Source organism: Giraffa tippelskirchi, chromosome Y, assembly GCF_054371585.1.
Source record: "Giraffa tippelskirchi isolate mGirTip1 chromosome Y, T2T-mGirTip1v1.2.pri, whole genome shotgun sequence".
NCBI classification, from domain to species: Eukaryota; Metazoa; Chordata; class Mammalia; order Artiodactyla; family Giraffidae; genus Giraffa; species Giraffa tippelskirchi.
The window spans coordinates 26326766-26345715 of NC_137290.1; the positions used below are offsets into that span (position 1 = coordinate 26326766).

The 18950-nt window shown below is 45.3% G+C and overlaps 1 protein-coding gene across 1 annotated transcript; it reads right to left on the reverse strand.

Annotated features, from left to right (window-relative positions):
* Positions 1 to 4626: 4626 nt before the first annotated feature.
* LOC145537527 (zinc finger imprinted 2-like) lies at positions 4627 to 18709 on the reverse strand. Its single transcript, XM_081568223.1, has 5 exons — positions 18523 to 18709; positions 15711 to 15929; positions 11277 to 11403; positions 10990 to 11082; positions 4627 to 9574 (listed from the first exon to the last, which is right to left on the reverse strand). The coding sequence occupies exons 3-5, from the start codon at positions 11395 to 11397 to the stop codon at positions 8505 to 8507; spliced, it is 1284 nt and encodes a 427-aa protein (XP_081424349.1). The 5' UTR covers positions 11398 to 11403; positions 15711 to 15929; positions 18523 to 18709; the 3' UTR covers positions 4627 to 8504.
* Positions 18710 to 18950: the final 241 nt, after the last annotated feature.

Sequence of the window (18950 nt, forward strand, 5' to 3'; positions counted from 1 at the left end):
AACCCCAAAGCCCAACTAAACAAACGACAAAGCCTATGGTCAACTGATCCAAACCAGTCTTCTGTCTGAAAGGCTGAAGTGGGCCAGGTATCATGCCAGTGGGTCCTGTACTTCTTCCCTCTTTCAGGGTCCCCCCTGGAGGAGACCTGATAATCAGATGGCCTGGTCCCCACCCTGGAACCAGAGTGAGAGGAGATTCAACACTGAGGCTGGGGGCGGGGTATGGGGGTGGTATTTATAAGTTGTGTCTATACATGTGCTCACATACTTAATGCTAAGCTTTTTCTGCGTTTTCCTTCGAAGAATCTGTGGCCCCCACCTGCCTCTGGAAGCACAGGGTTTGGCTAGCTTGACTGCATGCAGCGGGGCAACACTAGGAATAGTAACCCCATTCCTGGGATGCTGGCGTTTGGGGGAATTATAACCAATGAGAAAAAGGCTACACAACGAAGCCTACAACTGCAACAGTATGTGGGAATAACCAAGGAAAACTGATGCGAAAAACAAAAGCTTTGTTGAAAACACAAAGCTTTACCAGTTGATAAGAATGCTTGAATACATAAAAGAACATCATATTCCTGGATGCTAATAAATGTAACAATGTCAATTCTGCCTGATTTGTGAGTTTGCTTCAATAATCATCAAAAAGCTGTTTTTAGTTGGTAAACAAATTTTTTATCCAGAGGAGTAACCATCATATCTTTCTCATATAAGTACACATACATATAAATACACTTTTAAAGGTACGATGACAGAACACTCATCTAAGGCTATATACAAGTTATGGATGAAACTGGAGCCCATTATACAGAGTGAAGTAAGCCAGAAAGAAAAACAACAATACAGTATACTAATGCATATATATGGAATTTGAAAGATGGTAACGATAACCCTATATGCGAGACAGAATAAGAGACACAGATGCAAAGAACAACTTTATGGACTCTGAGGGAGAAGGTGAGGGTGGGACGTTCTGGGAGAATAGCATTGAAGCATGTATATTATCGTATGTGAAACAGAACACCATTCCATGTTCAATGCATGAGACAAAGGCTCAGGGCCGGGGCAATGGGATGACCCAGAGGGATGGGATGGGGAGGGAGGTGGGTGGGGGGTCCAGGAAGGGGAACACACGTAAACTCATGGCTGATTCATGTCAATGTATGGCAAAAACTATTACAATATTGTAAAGTAATAAGGCTATATACAAGTTAAAAATGCAGATCTAGGATGCGTAAAGGGTGACAAAACAATTTGGATGATACAGATATGCAACTGTATTATAAAATAACATATTACGACTTGATGTGTCACTTATTAAAATTGATGCTGAGGCAGTTAATGGGAGACCATTTTTATTTTCACATAATACATTTGAAGTAAATTCAGTAACAGTTAAAGTATATTTTATAAGTACTAAAAACTGCAGAATAAAACATTAATGTTTAGCGGTGGTTAGGTTTTGTAGGTTTAGAAAAGAGAGCAGAAGAATTGAGCTATGTAAAAATTGAACCCTTCTGAAAAAATTATCCAAACAAACTGGGGGAAAATGTTTATGGCCAAAATGAAGACAGATAATATCCTTATTATGTAAAGAGACTGCTCAAATTGATTGGAAGATATTAAAGCCACACAGACAATGAATGCAAAGAGGAGAAATATAATTGCCTAAGAAGCTCAGAGGAAACTATTCAGTGTCCTTAAAAACGAAATAAATAAAATTAAAATTAGATGTCCTTTCTCTTGTTAAACTAGCAAAGGTGAAAAGTACTCTTAGTACATAATGCTAGCAAGAATGTGTGGAAAGCACCATTATGAGTTAATGGCGGCAGTGCAAATCGATATGTTTTCGAATGAAAACTTAGATCTGTATCAGGAAACTTAGACAAGTATAGCCCTTCCAATACAATGATTCCTCTTCTGATATAGGAACTCCCCTTTGGCAAAATCTTAAAAGACTCCTAAGTTTAGAAAAATATTTTAAGGACCAAAATGTTCCTCACAGCATCCTCTACAATTGTGAAAAACCAGAACTAAATGACACATTCAAACAGAGGGAGGGCCACACAGATAAATCTCTGGGCATACTCTGCAGCTATGAGCAAGGTGAAAACGACTGCCCGGGGACAGAGCAGTGTGTGAGGTGTACGGTTACATGGAAAAAACATGCCATGCACACATGGGATGATCACAGCTAAATGAAAACTATAACCATCTTAAAAGAGGTAACACGGCCACATGTGTGAGTAGGTGAGACCGAACAGAGGTACCATGGAAGACAGACTTCCTCCCCACTACTCCCTAGAGGCAAGCACCTCCTTAGTCTGGCGATTAGTTTTCAATTATAAGAAAACAAGAGGACTTCCGTGGCGGTCCAGTGGTTAAGACCCTGTGCTTCCCAGCACAGGGGACTCAGGTTCAATCCCTGTTTGGGAAAATAAGATCCTGCATGCAGTATGTGCAGCCAAAAAAAAAGAAAAAAGATGAGAAACCAAAGCAAAATGACCAAAATGTTAACGCTGTTTATGGTGTATTGGAGTCGGGGGCGGGGGACAGCAAGGCAGAGAGAGATCTACCTTTTCATAAAACTGAAATTGTTTTTAATGAGTCAAGTTACTGCTCTCAAGTGAACAATAGGAATCCTTTTAAAAATCCTTTTAAAAAAAAGGAAAACCAGTTTGTGCAAATCAGTAAAAGAGAAAAAAAAGCACAGACACAATAGTAAAACGGGCAAAAGGCCTAGATTATACACAGAGAATTTTAAAAGCATACACGGGCAGGAGGGAATCCATGAGTTAGCAAGAATCACTTTTTTGGCTTATCAAACAAGCAAACGTTTTCTTGGTTTAAGTAATAAATATCCAATGCTGGTAATGTTGTTCAAAGGCTTCTTTATACCAGGCGTGGGAAAGCCATTTCTTTGCAAATATGAACTGCTCAGTCTGTCTGATAAGGAGTGCTATGCTGAGAAAGGTTTCGGGCCATTCTTCAGGTTCAGGGCCAGCGTGACTGATTAGCTATACACATCCCTGCCCACCCCCCTCCTGCCCTGCCTGTAGCTGGCGGCTGTGAGTGCTGCCCCTCAGGAAACAAATTCTGCACCATCTTTTGAGAACCACAGAAATGCTTTTCCTGTCTCATCTGGTAATACCACTTTTTTGGAAATCTACCTTCAGAAAGCAACTATAAATGCAATGCTTTATGATCTGTTCATCCAACCTTTATATCACTGTCATTACAAATTAATGAGAAAAAGAGAACCCCAAATCTGTAATTATACGAAAACTGTTTACTCAGAAAAACTATTTCAAGTACAGTGAATACTCCAATGTGCTAAGGTGTGGTTGTATCGGACATATGACTGTGGTCTGTAATTCTGTGGTTTAGCAACTGTCACTAAGAGAACTTTAAGAACACCCCGAGTGCCTAACTATGTACCAGGCACTGTTGTACAGACGAGCTCCAGGCCTTTCAAGAGTTCCAAGGGGAGGCACTGTTACTGCATTTCCTGAGAAAGTGAGGTTAAGTGGCTTCTGAGGAGAGGGCCGGCTCTGGCTTCAGGTCCGCCTGGCTCCAAAGCCCACGCTCTCCCTGACCTGGCAAGGGGCTCCTCAGCCAGTGAACACAAGCATGGTCCTGGGTGTGTGCTCTGATGAGACCACCCGGGGCGGGGGGGGGGGAGTTTATTAGCCTGCTGTGCTTCTGAAATTTTTTTTTTAATATGCTTACTACTGTTTAATGAGGAAAGTAAACCTAACACAACTGGTAAAATGAGGGTGTGAACAAACTACTTCATCTGTGGCTCTTTCCAGGCCTGACATTAGGCCTCTTAATTCCCTAAGCGGGGTTAAGAGTGCAAATTCTTCACAGAGAATAGTGTAGTAGTGTAGTAGTAGTGTAGTAGTTCTTCACGGAGAGTTGAGTAGTTCAGTTGCTCCCAAGAGGAAAAAAAAACAAGTGTACACGTCTTTTTGACCTTGAGGAGAGAAGGCCAAGGGTGCTTCCAAAGCCTTCAAGATGCATATACCTTTTGGCCCAGAAAGTCTATTGCTAGGGAGTTCTCCCTGGGGCACACAACCACATGCAAAGACATCAGAGCAAGTTGCTGATGGAAATTCCAAGACTCAGGAGGTAACGGGGAAGCGGTGCACATGTACGAGATAAGTTTCAGGTGTACAACACAGGGAGTGAGCATTCTTATACATTCAGCAACAATCACCACAATGAGCCCAGTTACCATCTGCCACCACAAAGCTGTCACAATAGTACTGGCTATATTCCCTATTTGTACATTACATTCCTGTGACTCATTTTATAGCTGGAAGTTTGTACTTCTTAATCCCCTCACTTTTCCGGTCTATCCCCCCACCTTTCTGGTCTATCCCCCCATCCTCATATAATACAGTATGTTAATTATAACTAAATAAAAAAAAATAAAAGGTTCGCAATGGAATGAAAAAAGAGATAAAGAACAGTAACCCCAGTTTCCAAACCTTAAAGTCTAGTGAAATAAACTAGGCCACATCTATGCCACCAAGTGTCAGGCAGTCCTGAAAGGTGAAACTGGGGGATACATTTAGCAATGTGGGAAGATGTTCATGATACATTAGAAGAAAAATCGCCACCTTTAAAATAGTATGTATTTTATTTAAAAATCGATATAGACCTATACGCAGGAAAAAAATGTCTGAACAGCACATACCTCTTTTAGCAGCAAGCATTATCTAAGACAGGGAAGTACAAATATTAAAAAACAAAACAAAACAAACACCCAAAACCTCAAAGATGATAGTATTTTCTAATCGTCTTCAACGGATAGGTATTACTTGCATAATCAAAGAAAGCTTAAAACATGAGTGTTTCTACATTAAAAAAAAAAAAAAAGCCTGAGTATAAGAGCAGTGCTCAAACTGTCTGATGTATCCGGAATTGGTTGGGAAAAGCCACGAAGAATAGCATTATCCTTGGGGGCCCACTAGAATAGGAGCAAGAAAAGCAGCAAGGTGAAAGATAACAGGCTGAGGTACCTGCCACCACAGGCCACTAGAGTTCATCTTGAAAAGTATGGAGGCAGTGGCTTGTGCATATTTCATAAATTCCAACTAGTCCAGGGATGACCGGCCGAGTTAACTATCCATGTTGTCACCGCTGCCATCTGTGGTACGAAAGCAGCATCGGAACAGAGTCAAGTCTGATGCCCCTGGCTTTCTAGAGTTAAGGTCTCTTAAGAAGCCTTGGCCCAGGGCCCTCGACAAATGGCCCACAGCAGACCCCCTCGAGGAGTCTCCATCACCTCTTAATCCAAATATCTAAAGACCAGGATGGAGTAACGGGGGGAGGCACATAAAGAAAAGTCTAGAAGAGGTGGTGAAGAAGGAACATGCAGCTGGATCATGAAGACTCCACGGATGGTGAAAACTCTGAAACCCTCCTGCCTGTGAATGGTGCAGTGGCTTGGAGAATGACTTCAAGAGCCTAGACCTTTGGCAGGGGCAAAAAACTTGACCGGGATGTGATATAAAGTACACAAAACCACCTAGGAGGTATTCCTGCCAAAGCAGCTGAAGACGAATCAAACTAAATTCTCCAGAGTTTAGCACTGACTTCCATTTACAGAAAATACAGGGAGAGAGGGACAAGTTAAGGATGCCACAGGAAGCAAACAGACACATTTACAAGCGGGGACATTCCACAGGACAACTGACCTAGTTTCTTCCAGGACTACTTGCTTAATCACACAAAGCTTAAAAAAAAAAAAAAAAAAAAGAGAGAGAGAGAGAGAGCTAGAATGATGGTTGCCATGGCTGGAGGGAGGGGGAAATGGGGAGTTCTTGTTTCATGGATACAGAATTTGACTTTTTCAAGATGAGAAGTCCCGAGTATCCACTGCACAATAATGTGGCTCTACTTAACACTACTGACCACTTAAAAATGTCTGAGATGGTTAATTTTACGTCATGTGTTTATCAGAATTAAAAATAAATAAAAAAAACGAGTGCTTCTAAATTTAAACAGTTAAACCTTAACATAAGGAATATAAAAGCTGTTAGCTATACTAGGGATTGGGTGGAGAGAGGGGGGAAATACATTTCTACATTATTCTTGGGGTCACACAAGGCATTAAGAAAAAGTGAGAAGAGATTGCTTTAGATTAAGAGAAACTTGAAGTCAGACAACCAAATGCAATCAATAGAGCACATTTGGATCCAGGTTCAAACAAGCCAGCTATAAAAGGACATCTCGGCAATGACTAGGAAAATCTGATTACGGTCTGGGTAAGACACTTTGTTTGAGTTGATTTAAAATTTTCCTTTTTAGGTAGATATACTGAAGTTTAAAGAACAGAGATGACACAATTGAAAGAAAGTGTGTTAAGCAAATAATAATTGAGGTAGTATGGAGATTTAGCAAAAATGGTGAAGGAAGAAATGGGATGGCAGACTGATAAGGGTGTGAGTAAAGCTATGATCCTGGGGAAAGCAGCAGATTTCACAAGGCAGTGGTGAGGTAGAAGTTATCATGAAGAAATGACAGGGTTTTCCTGGAGTTGCACGGAGGTTACAGTTACAACCGTTCAGAAAAAGGATGGGGTCTTGTCGAAAAGGCACAGGAGCCAACTCGAAAGGACTCCCAGTGGCCAGAGCTGGAACAATTCTAAAATTAAGTAATGGTCACGTTGAATTACAGCCCATGCCACAAATCCATGCTATAAAAATAAATTACTGAATAAAAATCTAGGGGAGCAACTTTTCCTCACAGAATTCTAATTACTAAACGTAGAAGGGATGAGAAAAATGAAAAAATCACCAGTACGACAGAGTAAAAACGGCTGTAGGTAAAATCCACTTGCTAGATTCTAGAATTCAGTAGGTAAAAGTTGGAGGAGAAATTGGAAGCTCTCCTGCAAGTTTCTCCTGAGAGATATTTATTAATTACTAAGAGAAACAAATGAAGGTTAATTAACAACATCAACAAGCCACACTGAGGTTATCTTCCTTTGAGGCAGTGGTGGCAGGATCAGAAACAAATATACAGTGGGTGGGAGGGTGGTCCACGGGAGGAAACAGGGCCAGTCAGTGAGGGCTGTTCCACCAGGAACTTGGGAAACAAGGAAGAGGGGCTGTGTCGTGAGCGCTCGTGTGGATCAAGTGCTCATTTGGCTGGTGCAGGCCCTAATGACTCATGTTTGTTTTTAATTTCATGACTTTGGGGCCACACATCACAGATCACAAACGGCAGGATGAGAAAAAGCACGGCAGTGAATAATGACAGACACAACCCACCCTGCCAGGCAAGGAGTCAGATTCTGAGACACTAGGTCACCTGGTTCCCAGGTGTGTTTGCATCTGACCACCATTCAAGTCAGTTCTTTACATTAGAACAGTATGGCATGAAAGAGATTTTTAGTGCAATTCATGGCTCATACTTTTGAGTGAAGTATGCCCAGCACAGAAGTAGGACTTGAGGGGAAGCTGGCTGTGCTGATGATGCCAGAGCCCAACAACAGAAACAGTTTTCAAATACCCCTTCTTTTTTCAAAAATACAGAACACTCACATATAAAACTACAAAAAAATGCTACTTGATCAGCAGCAGATTTACGATCTACAAGACCAATTATAAGAAAGTGTTTAGCAAAAATATACTTCCCTGATCAGTGTCCCCAAAATTCATCTAATCCTAAATTGTAAGAGAAACGGCTATCTGAACTTCACTTTAACAATCTCCTTGACCCCCTAATTCCACAAGTGTCCCCATCTGATTTAACATGAAATAACACTGAAATTACTAAAAAGAAAGGTGGCTTCGCTCAGTACAGATGTTACTTTTCTTCAGAGAGAATGTCGCAGGAATAAAACAAACCTGGGTTGAGCATTAAGATTTAAAATAAGTATCTCGGGGACTCTCCAAAACCAAACAATCGAACCAAACCAAGCCGGGGTTCAGTTTTTGCCCCATCACTTACAACCCAGGTCAAATCAAATGACAACCTGGAGTTTCAAGTTTGCTCTATCTGTACATATGAAATAAATATCCTCAACACAGGTGCAGTGCAGCATTCCTGAAGAGATCAAGTAATACACATGGCAATGTTTTCAGAATTATGAACTACTATGTAAGTACACTACCAATTACTTCAGCTTTGTGGATTATCACCAGAGGTACACCTCACACACCTTTTTACGATGCCCTTTGCTGATGCATCCCATGTGGTAAAGATATTGTATGTCAACACTTCTGTAAAAATTCAGGCAACAGAGTTCCTGTCTGGAGCACACCTGCCAGTCACACATTTTTTGTCGGGATGTCAAAATCGAGGACCTCTATTCTATGGACACCACCAGAGAAGGACAAAATCTATCGGCTTCTTTCCCAGGTGACAGAAATACTCTGTAAGGTTTTCTGCTTCCGTGACTGACACACGTGCTGACTGTCCGTCTGCAAAAAGACTGTTCTATCCCCTTGCAACCGCTTGCTGTTTTCTGACTACACCATGACACGTTTTCAAGTTGTTAACAAGGTGGGAGGGCGGGTGCAAGACCTTCTTACATTCAGAGCACTCCAAGGGTCTCTCTCCAGGAGAAAGCCTAAGAGGTTGAGAATGTTCCGACTGGACGTGTTCCAACAGTAATGGCACTCCAGGGGCTTCTCTTGAGAATGGAGTTGGTAATGTTGAGCGAGGCAGGAGGGTCGGCTGAAACACTTCCCACACAGCTGGCACTGGTAAGGCCTCTCCTGAGCGTGAATCCTGTAGTGCTGGATGAGGTGTGAACTTTGACGGAACCTTCTGCCACAGTCGCAACACTGACGGGCTCTTTTTCCAACGTAGTCGTGCTGCCGCTTATATCGAATCAAATACATCTTGTCTCGGGGTAACTCACGTGGCAGGGCTCTTGCGGCTTCGTGGGCTTTGAGATGCTGGAGACGATGCACGGCCTGGATGAAAGCTTCGCCGCGCTGGAGACGCTCATGGCAGTCCTGCCTCTGAACGCTCACGCGGCCGTAGACATCTGCACGCTGGGTCAAGGACTTCCCGTCCCAGTGAGTCTTCTGATGCCTGCTGAGGTGCGGCATGAGGTAGAAGGCCTCCCCACACCGTTTACATACAAAGGGCTTCTTCCCCGTGTGGATTTGCTGCTGCTTCTCCCGGCCTCGTCGGGTACTGAAGTCTCTCTCACAAAAGTCACATCTGTGGCGTTTGTTCTCTCGGAGGAAAAACGAGTTGTGGGCCAGCCGGGACCTGGTGCAGACTCCAAGAGTAGTGTGCTCCTGGGGACCCTTTCCTAGCAGACTCTCCGATGGTTTCTTAAGTTCTGAGCTTTTCTCTAGTTGATCACCCTCGTGGCTTCCTTCTTGAGCAAGGGTCTTGGGGTCCCTCGTTTTTGTGGGACTCAAAACTTCTGCCAGCTTGACCTGGCGCAACTCCAGCGGATCATCAGCACAAGACTCTCTCGTGTGGGCACACGAGGAGTCACCTGCCTCCAAATCCTCTATTCCTGCCCCCGAGGATGATTTCTCTACAGGCAGGCTTTGCTCTGGAGTTAGATCTTTGGTTTCAGATTGGTCCTCCCAACCTAAAAGAAATGTAAAAGGTCCTCTATTATTTTTCACTCAGAGAAAAACATCATTATAGTAGAAACAGAAGAAAGAGACCAAACATTACAGATGCGTTAGTACAGAGGTTTGAGAGTTGTCTGGGAACCTAAGGAGAGAGTGGGAGAAGGATGCAGAAGACAGTAAGCAAGGATAGGTGAGGGTGAGGCAGAAAAGACCATCTAGCAGGACTGAACATTGACAAAGATGCCAGAGGCACCGACAAGAGAACGAGAAGGAAACCAGAGAAAGAGGGGGGGACGGGGGTTTGGCTGCAACTTCCAGACCATGCTTGGTACATCACTGCTGTTTGGAGGAACTAGTATAACTGTGGCCATAAAGGGATTCTATTGTCAGGTCAATCCGGGAGATACCGTACGATGCAAGTCAGCTTTCACTCTTGTAGGACTCTTCAGATCCCTTAACCAGCATCTCAGATCTCAAAGAGGGGAAATGTAAGAGGTAGCATTTCTCGAACTGATCTTGTTAGGCAACAGTTTTTGTGTTTTTTTGTAAAGAACCCCTATTATCATAATGCTGTAGGACTATTGGGGAAACACTGGAGTACCCCGGTCAACACCTTCTCACTCAGAATAAAGCAAGAGAATTCCAGCTCTTTTCTTGGCTCCCAATCTCTCGTTTTACCCATTCAATTCAACATTTATTAAACGCTGATTCTGAGCAAAGCGTTATCCACCTGCATGTTCATAAGTCTGTATAGAGACTCTAATCAGGCTATAAATGTACAAAAGGAGAGTTTGGGGAATTTCGTTTGGGAACAGAAAAAGATCAGGCAGGGGAAGGCATTAGGGCTCAGCAAGCACTGAAATGGGCGGCAAGCTTATTCTGAGCAGACACTGACTGTGAAAGTACACAGTCCTGGGGAGCGGCAGTGCAGGGTTCTACTAGGAGTATCTATGAGAGATGAAGCTGGATGTGACTTTTGGGCCAGACTGGGACGGATTTAAACGTTTTGCTAGAAGTCTGGATTTCCTTTTGGGAGTGGTAAGAACCTGATGTGTGCTTTATAAAGTCAACTCCCTGAGGGCTGGAAAGAGCAGTGGTATCACACCAAGGTTTTCGCTTGTCTCAGTGACAGAGGAAAGACCTCTGATTTCTAGCTGTCAGGGGAAAGGCACAAATGAATGCAGGGGCTTGAACATTAGAGGATAGGGAAACTGGCCTCCCTGGAGCTGAGCAGGAGAGGAAGAGATGAGCTTCAGAGAGGAGAGAAAAGAAGTACTGAGTGAGCATGATGTGGCGAGGCCACACGAGCCCCTAAGGTGAAAGCACTTACCGGCCTTCTCCCTAAGCTGAGTGGGCTCTGAGGACCAGCTCCCAGCCCCTGCTCACTGAGCAGGGTTGTCTCCCCCAAGATTCCGGTCTCACTGCTCACCTTGACATGTCACTGCACTCCCGTCTTCCTCCCTAGCATGTGACTCCTCCTCTTCCAGCTGTGAGATAATGTCAGGTTTAGGGAACTGGTACCCTGTTGAAGAAGGAGACTGATAACTTGGGGGTTCTGTCCTGTACCCTCAGGAACTCCCAGCCTGCTTTCTAAAGGCTCTGAGATAACAGGCAAGTGCAAATTTACACACAAGAAAAATCAAGCCTGTTTCCAAAGATTCTGCCACTAGGGACATATGCCAATGTCTGGAAACAATTTTGGTCATCACAGCTTACCGAGGGAGACCAGGTTCCTGTAATTTTCCAGCATCACCTCCCGGTAGAGCTTCCTCTGAGAAGCACTGAGGTAGGGTAATTCCTCTGGACTGAAGTCCACAGCCACATCCTCGAAAGTCATCAATTCCTGAAATACCAGATATACTCCTAAATGATTGAAATCTGGAATTATCCCAAAGAGGGGGAAAGGTGCCTGATAAGAGGGGACTGACCATGAAGCACACATTCAGACAAGCAGAAAGACTCTAACGCAAAGGTTTCAGGGACCTACAAGGGTTTCTTTCCTTTAAGTCTTTCTCATTAAAACATTTTCTTCTCTGCAATCACCCTCTTGTTTCTTTCAGTCTTCTAACTTTAGAGAGGCTTTCAATGGCTAAGTCAAAGATCTCTCTTGGGAAACGTCACACTGCACTTGAAAATATGTGGGTTATTTTCCAATATCTTTTGGTATTAACTTCTAACATAATTCCACAGTCATAAGAGAACAGACTGTATATGATTTCAATGCCTTCAGGCCATGAAATTTTTGCACTTTATGTCCCTGGATACGTTCCAGGGTCTCCTAGTTTATAGTCTGTGGGAGCTTGAACAGAATTTGGATTCTCTTGTTGTGTGAAAACTATGTAAATCTGAAGTATGCTGAATTGGTTCATACTGCTTTTCAGATCTACTACAGACTTCTACTTTTATTCATTCCATTAATTTTTTGAGTTTGATATTGAAAGTCCAACTAAAAATTGTAATTTATCTACTTAAAAATAATGGTAATTTATAGTAGAACTTCCCCCATAGCTCCCTCATAGCTCAGTTGGTAAAGAATCTCCCTGCAATGCAGGGGACTCGGGTTTGATTCCTGGGTCGGGAAGACCCCTGGAGAAGGAAATGGCAACCCACTCCAGTATTCTTGCCTGGAGAATCCCATGGACAGAGGAGCCTGGCAGGCTACAGTCCATGCAGTCACAAGAAGTCGACATGACTTAGCGACTAAACCACCAACCACCACACAGTGGAACTATATGTAACTTTGTTCTGAACTCTCCAAGCCTCCTGTAAATGTGTTATCATAGTTTCATAATTTAAAACATAAAAAAGAAAGAGAAAAAAATAAGTATATCTTTCTTTTGTCCTGAAGTCTGAGAGAAGTGGGAATATTTCTAAGACAGCTCCTGCTGCGAACTTCTAGAGATCTGTGTTGGAGGAGAAAGATCCTTTTAAGTTCCTTAATAAAGAGAGAAAAAAATGCAAATAAAAGCTGAGCAGTATACCCCAATCCCAGGAAAAAGAGACAGCTGGGTTTACGTTCTGGTTCTCTCTTACAAGCTCTGTGAGTGTGGATAGGTTAAGCCTCAGTGACTCATCCACAAAACACAAACAGCTCATAAATATGCAGAGATGGCCAATCTTATTATAATAAGAAAATGCATTTCAAAATGACAAAGTATGACTTTATACCGATTCAACTGACAAAAATTAAGACGTTTGACAATACCAAATAGTGTCGAGAAGGGGAACTCTTGGTGGTGGTGGTGTAGTTGCTCAGTCGTGCCTGACTCAACATTTTGAGACCCATCCACTGTAGCCAAGCTCTTTTCTCCACGGGATTTCCAAGGCAAGAATACTAGACAGCGGGTTCCCATTTCTTTTCCAGGGGATCTTTCTGACCAAGGATTGAACCTCCATCTCCTGCGTTGCAGGCAGATTCTTTACTGACTGAGCCACCTAGGAAACCTTAGAATGTGGACTTTTGAGACCTCTTAAAAGATGCTAAAAGTGAAGTTGCTCAGTTGTGTGTGACTCTTTGCGATCCGATCGACTGCAGCCTACCAGGCTCCTCCATCCATGGAATTTGCCAGACAAGAGTACTGGAGTGGGTCACCATTTCCTTCTCCAGGGGATCTTCTCGATCCAAGGATTGAACCCCGGTCTCCCGCGTTGCAGGCAGATGCTTCGTCATCTGAGCCACCAGGGAAATGTAAATTGGTAAACCACTTTGGGGTCCAGAAATATACCTATTCCTAGGTATATCTGCTCATGTGTACTGTCTTACAACCTCCAAAATCTAGGAAAGACCCAAACACTCATTTATGGTAGAAGAGATAAATGTATGATGATATTGGGGCTCCCCTGGTGGCTCAGAGGGTAAAGAATCTGCCTGCAATGCAGGAGACCCGGGTTCAATCCCTGAGTCAACAAGATCCCATGGAAGAAGGAATGGCAACCCACTCTAGTATTCTCGCCTAGAGAATTCCATGGACATAGGAGACTGGCGGGCTACAGTCCCTGCGGTTGCAACGAGTCAGACACAACTGAGCGACTCAGTTCCGTTCAGTTCAGTTCAGATCACTCACTCAGTCGTGTCCGACTCTTTACGACCCCATGAACTGCAGCACGCCAGGCCTCCCTGTCCATCACCAGCTCCCGGAGTTTACCCAAACTCATGTCCATGGAGAAGGTGATGCCATCCAACCATCTCATCCTCTGTCGTCCCCTTCTCCTCCTGCCCTCAATCTTTCCCAGAAACAGGGTCTTTTCCAGTGTGTCAGCTCTTTGCATCAGGTGGCCAAAGGACTGGGGTTTCAGCCTCAACACCAGTCCTCCCAGTGAACACCCAGGACTGATCTCCTTTAGGATGGACTGGATGGATCTCCCTGCCGTCCAAGGGACTCTCAAGAGTCTTCTCCAACACCACAGTTCAAAAACACCCATTCTTCGGCACTTGGCTTTCTTTACAGTCAACTCTCACATCCACACATGACTACTGGAAAAACCATAGCCTTGACTAGATGGACCTCTGCTGACAAAGGAACATCTCTGCTTTTCAATACGCTGTCTAGGTTGGTCACAACCTTCCTTCCAAGGAGTAAGTGTCTTTTAATTTCATGGCTGCAATCACCACCTGCAGTGATTGGGGAGCCCCCCAAAATGAAGTCAGCCACTGTTTCCACTCTTTCCCCATCTATTTGCCATGACGTGATGGCCCCAGACGCCATGGTCACTGGGCGACTAACACACAGTAGTTAAAAAAAAAAGAAAGAAAGAAAGAAAGACGAAAAGTCTTATTACTACATCTTTTTCACTCAGGGATCTAGAAGACAACCACCACCTTCCCTCAGGAAACCTGAAGTCCTTCCTTGTTTGTGGTCTCTTTCCAAGAGTACCTTTCCCTATTCTATAATTTCTTTCTCATACCGTAGCAAGCCCTTTCCCTTCTCTTGACTTTCAGCTCCATCAAAGGCTGTGTCTTTGACCAAGTTTAAAAATTCTGTGGGACCACATGCCCTATGTCCACTGGAGGTGGTGTTAACAGCCACGATTAATAAGATGACAAGACTCTGGAGCCAGCCATGGAAGTCTGAATCCTGACTGCCAATTACTATTAATAATTGTGGACCACAGGCAAGTTGGGCTTCCCTGGTGGCTCAGACGTAATCCCTTGGAGAAAGAAATGACAACCCACTCCGGTCTTTTTGCATGGAGAATTCCACTGGCAAGGAGCCTGGCAGGCTACAGTCCATGGGGTCAAAACGTCAGACAAGACTGAATGACTAACACGTTCACGGGTAAGTTATTCAGCCTCCCCGTGCCTCTCTCTTCTCATCTCTGGAAGGAGGGTAATACCTATCTCAAGAACTACTAAGAGAGGTAAAGCACTATTATAACATATTTAGAATGTAGTACATTTTAACTGTCCAACATGTTTACTATTAGCATCTTCAAAATCCTTTTAATGAATGCAGGTGCACAAAACTGGACTGATCATAATCCTTGATATATCACCATTCAGCCATGCATGACCCTCATGTTTATTTCAAATTTACTTCTTTATATTTTTCAAAGTAATCAACCCATCCCACTGGTCCACATCCCCATCTTGTTCCCTTGCCTTTCTCTCCTTGTCTCTCTATATATACGTATATATAAATGTATAAATATATATACACACACACACACACACACACACACACACACACAAAGCTTTGATTTAGTATCAATTTCATTCAAAGGCCTATCAGGAGTGAATAGCTTTCTTTTATCATCAGTGAGATGGCCTTAGTTACAATCGAGTAACTGTGAGTTTCTAAGAGACCAGTCAAATTTTGACAATTTAAATTTCAGGCCTCCTATCTCTCACACTGCATGCCCTCTTTTTTTTTTTTTTTTTTTTTTGACTGTGTATTGTTTTGTGTTGACACTAAGGTTTAGGCTCAAAATGAAACGTGGAGGGGTGGGGAACAAAGCAGAGCGAAGGCATACTCTCCGAAAATAGGATGAAAAGCAAAAGCCAAATCTCAAGTTTCTTTCATGTCACATAGGATTAGGCAGATTAGACTGGCGAGTATAAAATTCATTCATTCATTCACTGAACAAGTTTTCACTTACCTCCCTCTTACATGCCAGGCATACAGCAAATATTCAAAAAGTCCCTTCTCTCACCTTCCTCCTCACATGCTTGGATCAAGTCTGCCACCAGGTCACCTGCTTCCTTGCTGCTCTTGGGCTGCTTTGACCTCGCTGATGTCTGAACCTCCCCTGGCAACGTGTTCAGAAACTACTCCAGCACCAGCTGCTCCATCATCTGCTCCGTGGTGCGGCTCTTTGGCTGCAGCCATCGCCAGCAGAGCTCCTGGATTTGGCTCACAGCTTGGTGAGGTCCTGTAACCGACAGGGACTGAAGATAGCTAAAGTTTTGATGAGAAACTCTTGGAGCCTCTGGGTTTCTTATGGGGGTGGTTTCTGGAGTTTTTTCTTGATCACGTGGATGAAGGAGCTGGGGATTCCTCGAGATATCCAAAACCTCTTTCACGTGGAGCATTTTTACAGCTTGACCCTTCAAAGGAGGGGGATACTCTAAAAGGCAGGCTGCTTCAAAGCACACTGTTGGGGAAGATGGTGGGCTGAGTTTTATCAGATGAAGAAGAGAGTCAGAAACCTTAGGATCTGCAGAAATTACACAGAGAGACTCACAAATGGCTTGCACAGTTTAACTGGACAGTAGAGGTTATGTGAGTCAAAGGAAGTTAGCTCATTTCACACAAATGCCTAAGTGAATATTCACACAGATTTGCACATTTACAGACTGGTTGTTGCCTCAGTCACCATGTCAGGTCTAGAACATCCACAGACACGGGCTACCAAAATCTCAGAAATGGCACTGAAGGGAAGAGACTTGAACCCCAAACCATAACGAACTGAACGAATTCATGAACCACCTAAGAAGATCCTTTTAAACATGAGTTAATACAAAACGAGGAAAGATCGTTACAATACATTCATCCTACAAAGGACTGCACCCCTATGCAAAACATATAAAGAAATCAAACAAGTCTGTAACAAAAAGGCAGAGATCACTTAAATATGCAAATTTATTTTCTTATTTCTTTATTTAAACATTTTAACTCTTTCGCTAGAAGTTAGACTGGGATAACATATGAGAAGACTGTAATTTTTTCTTAATACCTTTCTGCCTACCATCAATTTAAAATTTGCTATTACTTCCTTTTTTTGGATGTACGATACCCCCACTGAATTTCCATCTCTACAGGCTGCAGCGTAAGATTCTGAGAAAGGAGCAGCAGAAATGACTGTGAAATCCTGGCAGCCTGCTTCTCTAGGCTAGCCAGGTCCCAAGCTAGAGCAGAGAGTCACAATCCCTTCTCCTCCCCCAGAGAGGGAAAAGAAGGCATAAAAGCAGCTAATGTTAAATACTTGAAAAGAAAAAACAGCCAAAGAATCCCTAAAAAACATGAGTGGTGGTGGGTTCCTTGATTTCAGAGTAGGGAAGAAAGTTCAGAGAAATGGGGATGAGTGCTGGGAGAAGGGAGTGGAGGCCAAGAGATTGCAGGTGAGCAGATGCTGTGTGAGGAGGAAGCAGGGACTGAAGGGAGCCACCAAAAGAGAAGTGCTGAGGGATGGGGAAAGGAGTAAAGCAAGGCCAGGCAGAATGCAGAGCTGGACCAGAGGAGGAGGAGGGGGGCAAGGTAAAGAGGAAGAACCAGTCTGGGCTAGGAGAGGGGTCCAGGGAGTAGGCACCCAGAGAGGAGGGGTGGGACTGAGGCAAAGGAGGAGCAGAAAGGAGAGGCAGAACTAAGGAGAGGAAGGGGGCCAGGACTGAGCGAAAGGATATAGAGAGGAGAGGTGTGATGGAGGGAGGAGGTCTGAGGCAAGAGGGGCAGGAAGGAGGGACCAGGGCCAAGGCAGAAGTGGGGGACGGCAGGAAGGCTGCGGGAAGGAAAGGGCTGGGAGAGGAGAGGTGGGCCACTGCCAGGGGGAAAACACGGAGGCAGGTGGGACAGGAGGTACAGGGGGAGCTGAAGGAAGGAGCTCCTCTGCCATAAAGGGAGTGGAGCTCGGAGAGAGGCAGGAGCAGGACAGAGGGGAGGGATAATGGCAGGGCCAAGACTGAGGGCACTGTCTTGAGGGGAGAGGAGGGGTCCTAAGGAAAAAGGGGCGTTTGAATGTGGGGGAGGCTGGGGGGAGGGGGCAGGGGGTCTGGAGAGGAACGGGGGTCTTCAAAGGCGAAGAAGGGTGGTTCTGGTGGGGGACAGCGAGAGTGGGGTCCTAGAAGAAGAGGGCTGAGGGGCATCCTCGAAGGGGAGGGTGGAGGTCCTCATGGAGGAAGGAGGGTGTTCTGAGGGGAAGGCAGGGGGTCTTTGAGGGGGTGAACTGGGGGGATCCTCCAAACGGAGGGGGGGACGGGAAGGGAAGGGAAGGGAGGGGGTCCTCGAGGGGGAAGGAGGGTTTTCTAGGGCGGGAGTCCTTGAGGAGGCCAACAGGTGCGTCTGAAGGGGAAGGCCCGTGGGGTCCTCGAAGGGGAGGGCAGGGATCCGAGAGGAGGACGGGGAGGGTCCTCAGGGACCAAGGAACGCGCGTTCTTGGGGGTGAGAGCGGAGAGGCCCTAAAAAGGGAGGGTCTGTGGGGGTCCTGGGGCGGGGAGGAAGAGGTGCTCGACGCGGGAGGAGGAGGGCGGGCGGAAGGCCTTCCGGCCGGGGAAGCATTGGCAGGAAGCCGGGGCGTGAACAACAGGGAGGCCGCCGCGTCCCCCTCAGAGCTGACTTCGCCCGCGCGGCCTCCCGCACCCCTTCCCCTCAGGGCCGCTACTTCGCGCCTCCCTTCCCGTCGACTTCCCCGCGAAGAGGAGCGTCTGCCCCGGCGTCCCTGAGGGGACGCCCGCGCCTCCCTGCCCGCGAGCCGGGCCCTCACCCCCAGGGCCCCTCCCTCGCGTCCGGGCCCTGGCCGCCGCGCTCACCTCGCAGACGGACACCCTCGCCTGACCGAACCTCTGCACCTCGGACTTGCAGCGCAAACCCGCCAGGCAGGCGCTACCAGCGGTCTGCGCATGCGCCCTGTGGGACGGCCGGTGCAGAAAACGCAGGCCGCTTCTGGCCGGCTCCGCTGGGCGGGCCCGCGAGGACCACGGGGCCTAAGAGAGGGCTGGGAGGGGCCGGAGGACTACTTCCTTTAGATGCTTTACGAGTGTTGGCAGTAGTTAGCACGTGGTTTAAAACGGTTTCAAAATAAACAGTATGCAGTGAAAAGCCTTCTCACTTTGTGTGTGCCACCGACCGAATTCTCATGCTATAAAACCGCGGAACACTCAGGTGACCGGTGTAATTAGTTGAATATGTATGAGTAATTATATTGAATAATTATGAAAGCGTGAACATGTTTTCAGTG